The sequence below is a fragment of the Anoplophora glabripennis genome, unplaced genomic scaffold, assembly GCF_000390285.2.
Source record: "Anoplophora glabripennis isolate ALB-LARVAE unplaced genomic scaffold, Agla_2.0 scaffold2, whole genome shotgun sequence".
In the NCBI taxonomy this organism is placed as follows: Eukaryota; Metazoa; Arthropoda; class Insecta; order Coleoptera; family Cerambycidae; genus Anoplophora; species Anoplophora glabripennis.
The window spans coordinates 2,327,691-2,338,198 of NW_019416325.1; the positions used below are offsets into that span (position 1 = coordinate 2,327,691).

The following is a 10,508-nucleotide window of genomic DNA, read 5'->3' on the forward strand; positions in this document are numbered from 1 at the left end:
TTTATTGCGTTTTTCTCAAAAAAGGCTAATTTAACTCCTAAAATACTAAAATATAAATATAAATATATTGAAATTAATATGTGACGTTTTTAAAATACACTTGAAACTATTGTCAGCTTATAAAAATCAGATGACGGTTATAGAAATTATTTAATTGTTCAATTAATAAACAAGCGGAATTTATTATTATATTAAATTTATTATTCAAAGCTAGCCCCAAACATTTATTATTTATTTTTATATATTCATTTATCATTATTTTGTTAAAGTAGATATAATGACTTTACAAACAAAAATGAATGTTATTCATAGCTTATATTTCGTGGACCCTTAAGGTGATCTTTCGCCATTAGTAGTTCAATGTTACTAATGTTTTATTCATGAAATCTTAGTAGGCTCATTATTTTCTAACTTTAAAATAAATTATTTCAGTTTGCCCTAGCCAATTTCAGTGTCTAACAATATACCATCTACATATATATATATATATAACCAAATTTCTTTCTTAGACGGGGATGCAGCCAAGGATAAAAAAAGTTACACTCTTTTAAATTTTCAAGCTTTCGAAACTATATTTTGTTTCTTCATCAGGAAAAAATATGCGAGAATTACACTGAAGTTACCAACATAATAGGTACACCTACAGCGGACATAGGTCGTCAATACAAATAATTAAAAACATCACAGGTTTAAAAACGGAAAATTGTACAAATATCAAAATTTTTAAAATTCATAACTACGGTAGACTAGAGCCGAAATCAAACAAAATGAAACAATGTCGCCTGTCTTTTAGGTGACCGTCTAAGAAAGAAATTTGGTTTTTAACTTAGACAGACGTCTAATTTTTTGGCTATATATATATATATATATATACAGGGTGTCCCNAGCAACTACTACTGGGGGCAGCGTCCCAGTGGCCGAGAGTGTAGCGGAGGTTGTAGAGAAAGAGAGGTATAGAAAGGTATATGCTATCTCTCTCTAGCAGCAAGCGATTGGCTGCCGTCCTCAACCCCTGAAAACGACAGAACCAATAGCATGCTGCTAGAGAGATATAGCATATACCCTCCTATATCCTCTCTCTCTACAACCTCCGGCCACTGGGATGCTGCTTCCAGTAGTACTAGTATATGCTTTAAGATACTGACCGGTCAGTTAAAGGGTAAATACATAGTACTATTTGTTCATTTTTTCATTCCTGTGTATACTAATTTTTAACATTCTAATACAGAAGAAGAGTACAATTAAGCAAATTCTAGTAATGCAGTGGTTGGTCTTTATTTTGCACATAATAGTAAAACTATTTTCGAAAATGTTTATTTACCTTTTATTTACCAACTTGGGTAAAACAACCAACCTTAACCAGTTGGTTGATTTGGTTGTTCGCGTAAAATAGACCGTTTAATTTTGACGGATGTACGCATGAGGGCGAAGGACGGACGCCGCAAGCCGCAAGCCGCAAATAACTTGGTTCATATCAACTTGTAAATCATGGGTACACGAGTGACTTTTTTGTAATAACGTACATATTAAATAACCAAAATGCTCTCTATAGGGCCAAAAATGGACGGGGGCCCAAATGTGAAATACTTTGAGGCCCCCGAAACACTAACAGCCCTAGAAGGTGTTAAACAGTGGCTTCAGAAAAATGGAAAAAAGGTGAGCAACAGTGTGGTTTCTAAGTAGTGTTCGTGTTGTGAAAATATTTTTTACTATGAACGAGATGCATTTTAAAAATATTGAGTGAAAAGTATCAAACCACGAAAGAAGTTTTCATAAGCATTGTCCTATAACCATAATGTGCATAATTATATATTTGTCATTTCTTGGTGGGATTTACTTTTGAGCTTTATCATAATGATTATACTGTTTCAGTATGTACAGAATGAACCATTAACAAATAAAACGATATCTGCTACCACCATACAGTTAATGCAATTTCAAGAGGATTTTTTGGGTAAAAATGCTCAGAAACCGCCTATGACAAGGATACCCGTAAGTAAGCAGAAATGCATTTTTAAAATAAAATTAGATTCTATTGTCATCAACATAACATACTTATTATAGGTTAAGTATTTTTTGGATTTTAAACCAGGAGGAGGATTATGTCACATATTATTAGCTGCTTACCGTTTTAAGAGTGAACACGGCTGGAGAAGGTTTGAATTGCCATCTGGAAAGGTAAAAACAAAAGCTTTAAAAATTATAATCTACTAAACAGTAACAAGTAACAACTTCATGAAGGGCCAAACTAATAAGATATTTTAAGGTTTGTAGGAAAGTACAAAAAGGTTTTAAGGGTTTTTTGACAACTCAAAGCACATTGAGCATGGTTGGCATGAGTCTTTTTGTATTGGGAGTTAGAGTTTGGCATTTGACAGATCTTGTAAAAATTCATTTGGTTTGGGTTTAGCTGTCTTTAGCTATGTTTAAATTAAATAGTTATGGTCATATGTACAGCCACACTTATTTAAATATCAGTATCAATTAATATTCCTTATTTAAAAAGCGGAATTGTTCAAATCGGCAGACTAACGAGTGAGACATAAAATGATTAGCCAATGACAGAGATATTAATTCAATTCAAACTTGTCTCACAAGTACAGTTCGCTGGTTTGGCAAACTCTGCCAAACTGGATTAACTTCATTTCTAGCGAAAATGTTATACTGCAGTTAACTGTAGTTAACTGTGTTATTGGTTTTCTTCCCAAATACTCGACAAAGTAAACTTGTTAAAAAAATATACATATTTGTAAGATATTCAATTGAATAAATTTAGTAAACATTTGTTGAGATTAATTATTCAAATTGTGATATGAACGTGATTTAATTTTACAGTAAATGTATAAAACGAATTCTTTACAAATATCAAAATATGCATCAAAATATATATTTAATATGAAGATTGCCTTTTATATTTCGGGAATAGATGTCGCCCATAAACTTTTTTATCTTTAACGTTTTTCGGCACCTGAAGCGGTTGATGTGTTCAAAATGCATGTTTTGGAGGTACTTTAATTAGAATGGAAAAAGTGCTTTGAAAATTGGTTCAAGCGCATGCAATAATGTTTTCATGGAGAATATTTTGAAAACAAAGCCATACGTGATGATTAATTTCTTTTTTTTGTTCTTTAATCCTGAAATATAAAAGGCAACCAGAGGCGGCCTTAGAGGGTGGCGAGCAGGGCAATCGCCCGGAGCCTCGTTCTTGCAGGGGCTTCGCACGACAACCCAAGAAAAATTTTTATTTAAAACTATTTTATCCTTAGCTATTAGTTATAGAGGTATATATGACAATAAAATAAAGTTGGTTAATTCATAGTAAATATATTAATACTGAATGAGTAGGTAATAATAGGTGCCTAAATAAAATTTCTCATTTAGATTTATTTAATGATCGATATCAAAATTGATTAATTTATCGTGGATAATAATATTTTTTGTAATTTGACTGTAAACATAATTGAAAAATATGTTTGAATCTCGTACCTTATTTTTATCATTATTAAAAATTTGCCGTCTTTGTATTTGTTAACTTTTAAAAATATCGTAATATAATATTTGAAAACTCAAAATTTATAACTTTTGTATTTCTCTTAAATCATCGGAAATATCTACATTTGAGTTACGTACATTTCACAAAGAGCAAGGGCCTCGCAAAGATCTGTATAGACTCTTTAATCCGAACTAATTAAGACATGGGCTTAAAGAGATACGTTCGAATTACCGATATTTTCGGATTACTAGATAGTAAATATGTTTATGTATATACATACAATATGAATTAGATTTTATGTGTTACTGGGAAGGCAAAAAATAACAATAAAACCAAACATTATCGTAAAATATGGATATACATTTATTAAAAATAAAAAGGAAGACAAACAAAAACAATTTATTTAGAATATCTACTTTTTGCAAAAGGGTTAATGTGTGATGCTTTCATTTTTGCGACATATTTGCATAACAATAATATTTCAACTAGTGATGGGCACTATCGAATGAATTCTACTATCGAATAATTACTAAACGAATGGTATTGACTATCGAATAAAATCATTCATTACTAGTTTTAACCGCCGTTGCTTAGACAACTACGAATGCGTGCTTTCTGACTCCGACTGATATCGAGCGTTATCGATCGCTGCCCAAAGATAAATGCAGCGCTATTATACCATCTTCGCTGTCCCTAATGAAATTAAATATTATAATTAAATATTCAAGTTTTGTTGTTTTTATGTATTATCTATTTATATTAATGTTGAATTATAAAATTTATTTTGAATCGTAAATATTTTTTTCATTCTCAGACGAACGGCCGATAACGATTGTTATGAGTCGGAATATATTAATTCGTTTGTAATTTTGTCTATCGGATGAAATTAGTAATGAATGATATTATTCAAACGATGAACGAATTCATTCAAATTTTAGTTCAATTAAACAAATGTCGGGTTTTAAAATATTAAAGAAACGATATATATCGTTACTGTTTTCATTCTGCTGAATAATACAGTTTGTTTTTATTTGTAATAATATTTATTAAAAAGTAGCAGTGAACGGAGAATTCAGTCTATATCGGTAAACAACGACAGACACGACTACACCACTTCCGCGCATGCCATAAACGTAACTACGATTCATTCGTTCGATTTTTATTTAAATAGTGTGTCGTTAGTCGCTATCGAATAATTTGAATTATCTGCAACTATCGAATAATTCAATAGTTTTTATTCGATATCGCCCATCACTAATTTTAACTAAAAAGATCTAATCGAGAAAGATTCCGAGTCGCATAAAAGGATTTCCTTGAGACTGCCGGGGAATTACGTTTTTAGCGGTTACTTTTTATTATGTAGTCTGACTCTATAATCCGAACTATATAGGTTAAACCGAAATTTGTTCGAATTAAAGAGTTTTGTTCGGACCAGCGAAACGGGCATTCGTTGGGCCGGATTAGTGGATATTCGGATTAAGGCGAGTTCGGATTAAACAGTCTATACTCTATTTTATGTTTTATTGTTTTACAATGTACACTGAAATTCTTCTCATCACTAATTTAATCCAAATATTTCTAGATAAACTTTAAAACTGTTTTCCACATATAAAATGTTTTTAGAATGCATCATCAAAATTAGAAAGAGTGTTTGAAATGTATCAAAGCATGGAGAAAGCTCTCATCAGTGTGAAAATGTACACCCTCCCCATAGTTTATATCAGACCTGATATAGATAAAGTAGTTGTACAAAAATTGAAAGATATAATACGAAGGAGAAATGGTCAAGTTGTTGACACGGAAGAAACGGCAACCCATATAATTTATGGATCAGTAGATCCATTAAAAGAAGAATATGGTAGACCTGTTATTAAAAGAGATAAGATGGTAATGATGCATTGGTATTATTTTCCTAATTCATTTGATACCTGGGTTAATTTAGAAACTGCCGGTTTGGATGGATTGTCAATTGATAGCAATCCAAGCCCTCATTCAGGACCTTGGAGAGTTACGTATACATGGTTATATGATACTGATCAATATAATGAGTGGATGTCTGAAGAAGATTATGAAGTCGATGAAAGTGGAAATAAAAAAGTACATCCTAAACTTATGTCTGTTGAGGACTTGATGAATCCATCAGAGGATAGAAATAAGTAAGTGCTAATATATTTTTTTTTTATTTCAGTAGGTTACCTAAATATTTACTTGCAGAAAAAATAAGAGTGGCAAACGAAAAAGATCACCATCTCCTCCTTCTAAGGTAGGAAAAAGGAAAAGTGGGAGAAGTCCAGCTGTTGGGAAGAAAACCAAACCAGATGATCCAGAATCTGAAGATTTAACAAAAGATATGGAGGAACCCACTCCAGAACCAAATGTCGTAGAGGTAAATCCAACAGCTCCAAATCAGCAACTAACTAAAAAAGACCATGAACTACAACCTTTAAAAGGAGGTTCAATAACAGATTTGGAAGAAGCTGAAGAAAGGGGAGAAGATTCCCAAACTGGTAAAAATAGTGACAGTAATACACAGGATGATGGCCAGGAAGATAATGTAACAGAGCAAACACATCATATTATAATCCCATCTTATTCTGCTTGGTTTGATTATAATTCTATCCATGAGGTAGAAAAACGAGCGCTGCCAGAATTTTTCAACGGTCGAAACAAATCTAAAACACCAGAAATATATTTAGCCTATAGGTAAAGTACTTTGTAAATTTATCTTATTGTTATTTTTCAGAGTATGTTTTGTTTTTAGAAATTTTATGGTAGACACGTACAGGTTAAACCCCACAGAATATATTACAAGTACAGCTTGTAGACGAAATTTAGCTGGTGATGTGTGTGCTATTATGAGGGTACATGCTTTTTTGGAACAGTGGGGTTTAATAAATTATCAAGTAGATACAGATTCAAGGCCAACAGCAATGGGTCCTCCTCCAACGTCGCATTTCCATATCTTGTCTGACACCCCATCTGGTTTGCAACCAGTAAATCCACCAAAAACACCACAACCGAGTGCAGCAAAGACATTACTTGATTTAGATAAGGCACAAGAGACCAAAAAAGTTGAAAGTGGTTCTACGGAAATATCAAGTTTTGGATTAAAACTTGACCAATATGCTAAAAAACCTGCTGTTTTAAGAAATAAAAGTGCAGCTTCTCTGACTAGAGATTGGACGGAGCAAGAAACATTACTTCTACTGGAAGGATTGGAGATGTATAAAGATGATTGGAACAAAGTGTGTGAACATGTTGGTTCACGGACTCAAGATGAATGTATATTACATTTCCTTAGGTTGCCAATAGAAGATCCTTATTTAGAAGATCCAGAAGCAGGCGGTGCTCTAGGACCATTGGCTTACCAACCAATACCATTTAGTAAAGCTGGAAATCCGATAATGTCTACTGTAGCATTTTTAGCATCCATCGTAGATCCAAGAGTGGCAGCAGCAGCAGCGAAGTCTGCAATGAATGAATTTGCTAGTATTAAAGATGAAGTTCCAGCGGCAGTTATGGATGCTCATCTGAAGAATGTGGAAGCTTCATCAGCTGAAGGTAAATATGATCCAGCAGCAAACCTTGCTTTGACAGGAATTGCAGGAACTGTACCTGATAAGGAAGAAGAAGATAAGGTTAAAAAAGAAGATGTTAAAGAAGATGAAAAGGCTCCCGAAGAACATAAGAAAAATGGAGAAGGCCAAGAAGAAAAATTAAATGAAAAAGTAAAATCTGAAGCTTCCGATAGTGAAAAAGATGAAAAAATGGACACTGAAGTGAAAATAGAGAAAGTGGTCAAAGATAGTGAAATGCAAAGTGCTGCAGCTGCAGCGTTAGCAGCTGCTGCTGTCAAGGCTAAGCATTTGGCTGCAGTTGAAGAAAGAAAAATTAAATCATTGGTTGCACTTTTAGTAGAAACGCAAATGAAGAAACTTGAAATTAAATTACGTCATTTTGAAGAACTTGAAACCACAATGGAAAGAGAACGTGAGGGTCTTGAATATCAGCGTCAGCAACTTATTACTGAAAGACAACAATTTCATTTAGAGCAATTGAAAGCGGCAGAATTTAGAGCCAGACAACAAGCACATCAACGATTGCAAGCCGAACAGGGACAGTGGTCCACACAGCAGACACCTATATCTCATTCTGCACCTTCTACAGACACTGGCCCCAGCACTACTCCCACACCTCCTTCACCACAAGCCGCGGCAGTTGCATCACCGCAGGCACCTCCACATCATCATATTTAAAGAAATTTAAAAAACATGGTCCATCCACAAATTGACTCGATTACTTTGAATTAGATCATATAATTATTACTCTTCCTATTTTCCACACTAAATTTATTTTGAATCACTTTTTAGTATATTATAGTATATACTAAAATTTTTTGGAGAATGATTACAGGACTCACTCTAAATATTCATAAAATTTGATTACAGTTCTATATATTTTACTCTTCTTAAAAAATTGTGATTATGGGATTTGATGAAAATGAGGTTGTTCTAGAATTACAAATTTTCTAGAAAAAATTGATTTAACTATTCTGCACATTGGGTATGATTAGAAGTATATTAAGAAAAATAAACTGATAAATTGACACTGCAACATAATTGTGTAAGAAACATATAATTTTTTTAACTGTTATTTGCTTTATATTTATAACTTATATTATGGTTTTAATTTTATATAATGGACACTGAATATTTTGCTAGGTATCAAATTTATTATTATTATTTTTTGTATCTTTGGATTTGAATGGTATGAGAGCATTCTAAGGATTATTTGAATTATATAGATATTCCAGTATTTGTTCTCATTTTTTTCTTTACAACTCTCATAATCATGATTACCGAAAAAATAATTTTGTATAATGTAATTTTGTATTTTTTTATTGTATTTTTTTCAGAAGTTTATGTATATAATTCTATTGTGTTTTATATTTACATTAATTCTTTAATTGCAGAAATATTGTCTTTATTTAATCATTTTGCTATTAATTTACCGTATCTGTTCCAATATAGAACAGGGTCGGAAAGTCCCCATGGTTCATCGGCCGTTACGTGAGAGCGATAAAGAAAGTCATAGAAATTCGTGCGATAGAGAAAGATGGCTATAATGAAGGCGTCTAATAGTCAGTGCCCATTTCGCCCTTCCACAAATAAGATCCACTTCTTATTTGTGGAAAGGCGAAATGGGCGGTGACTATTAGACGCCTTCATTATAGCCATCTTTCTCTATCGCACGGATTTCTATGACTTAGTTTATCGCTCTCACGTAACGGCCGATGAACCATGGGGACTTTCCGACCCTGTATAAACACTTGGTTCTACTACAGATAGTTGAAGAGTGTATACTTAATTAAGTTTTAGTGGAAATTTATCTTTAGTCTTCAATTAAATGCCACTGTAAATTTTAGTCGTAGCATTTTATCATGTAGGTATTTAATTATGAAGGAAGCAGTATCAAAATATAAATTATTTTATATTATAATTGTCATATTAAATATATTTATTATTTATAGTTCTTGATTTAGATTCAATAACCAATACAGATGCTTACGGTGCAGATGATTTCTGTAGAATAAAAATTTTCTATAAGTAATACTATTAAGTAAAGTGGTGTTCTAATACTGTAGAAATAAAAAATTTTATAGTACACAGTTTTTCATTTATAGTATGTTTGATGCAGCTATTAATTTTTTTATTTTAATTTAATTTTAAATATTTTAAGTAGCTCAAGGAAAAATATTCTACTGTATTTAACAGAAAAATGAAATTAGAATTGTAGTGTAACATCAGGTGCTAGGTATATCGTAGTGAAATTAAATTTGAATTATGCTATTTATATTACTACTTCTGTCTACATAAGTCACGGGTTTTATAAAATCTAGATCGCCAATTTGTAATATAATTTTGTCCACTTCTAGGAGGCCGCCTTTCTGTGGTAAAATTCTATTGGTTACCTTTGATCCAATAATATGAGTATATTGCAAGGAATTTTAAAACAAATTACTAATAGTTGTAATTGGAACTAAATGTTTTTAATATGCCTCTAAAATAATTTATTGAACACTAAAATGTGTTGTTTGTATATTAGCAGGAATTTTAGTTCAATATGTGGACCACTTTTTATATTTGTAAAAGATAACAAGGTACAAAACAGTATGAGTGACACAAGTAGCGATATATACGTGCTGCATGTTTTGCACATAAATAAACAATAATCAACTATAATTATGGTTTTGTGCGATATTTTTGTTAATTTTAACAGGTAGGTATACACCACGTCTAAGATACCTAGAACTGCGCACAGTATAATGGCAATGAGAAGAAATTTGTCCTAACAAGTTTGCCCCGAAGCAATATAAATTTTTTCGTGATGAAGGGATTATTGTGAATGATTTTGGGATTTAGTGATGAACCTGCGGGAAATAAATGTTGTCGTTTAGGAACGGACTTGTTTAAGACAAATTTCTTCCGTCCATCAATATCTATTACCTGTCCGGTTTAATTTAATAAATACATGACTTAAGAACTTATGGTGTACATTTTTTTATTAGGAGAATTGAGGAATTATAAATTAGATTTTATCATTTAAATAGTAATGTCATAGAGTAAAGTTTTCGAATGTGCATTAAAGCCTTACGTTAGTGGGCTAGTAATTTGATGACCTCATGTTACCATGCCCTAATAATATGCTTAGTTAATAAAATACAGCTTTAGTAGTATTTTGGCCATATTCATTTAGCTCTTGATTATAAGAAAAGCTACATGCCTATTGTACTTTGTCTAGAGACTAGGGGCATATTTATTAGGATGCTAAATGCATATAATTAAAAAAAAATACAGCTTAAAAATCGTTTGATTTAAGTTTTTTATTGATTTGAACATATTTGCCTTCGTAAGATGATACAGGAACGTACTGATGATACTAGAACGTACTCTTGTACACAGAAGACGATCTTAGATCAAAAATATACGAAGAAGAAGAAGCAGCATAATTATGA

The 10,508-nt window shown here is 32.0% G+C and overlaps 1 protein-coding gene across 1 annotated transcript; it reads left to right on the forward strand.

Moving 5' to 3' along the window:
• Positions 1-1,460: 1,460 nt before the first annotated feature.
• On the forward strand, positions 1,461-8,597 carry LOC108916893 (SWI/SNF complex subunit SMARCC2). Its single transcript, XM_018723212.1, has 6 exons — positions 1,461-1,656; positions 1,873-1,992; positions 2,065-2,178; positions 5,117-5,649; positions 5,708-6,196; positions 6,255-8,597. The coding sequence occupies exons 1-6, from the start codon at positions 1,540-1,542 to the stop codon at positions 7,747-7,749; spliced, it is 2,868 nt and encodes a 955-aa protein (XP_018578728.1). The 5' UTR covers positions 1,461-1,539; the 3' UTR covers positions 7,750-8,597.
• Positions 8,598-10,508: the final 1,911 nt, after the last annotated feature.

Bases quoted from the DNA above. Each gene is read 5' to 3' on its own strand.
- LOC108916893 (XM_018723212.1), top strand. From the start codon at position 1,540: ATGCTCTCTATAGGGCCAAAAATGGACGGGGGCCCAAATGTGAAATAC. The intron at 2,179-5,116 runs GTAAAAACAAAA...AAATGTTTTTAG, and splicing joins TTGAATTGCCATCTGGAAAG to AATGCATCATCAAAATTAGA. The intron at 6,197-6,254 runs GTAAAGTACTTT...TTTTGTTTTTAG, and splicing joins GAAATATATTTAGCCTATAG to AAATTTTATGGTAGACACGT.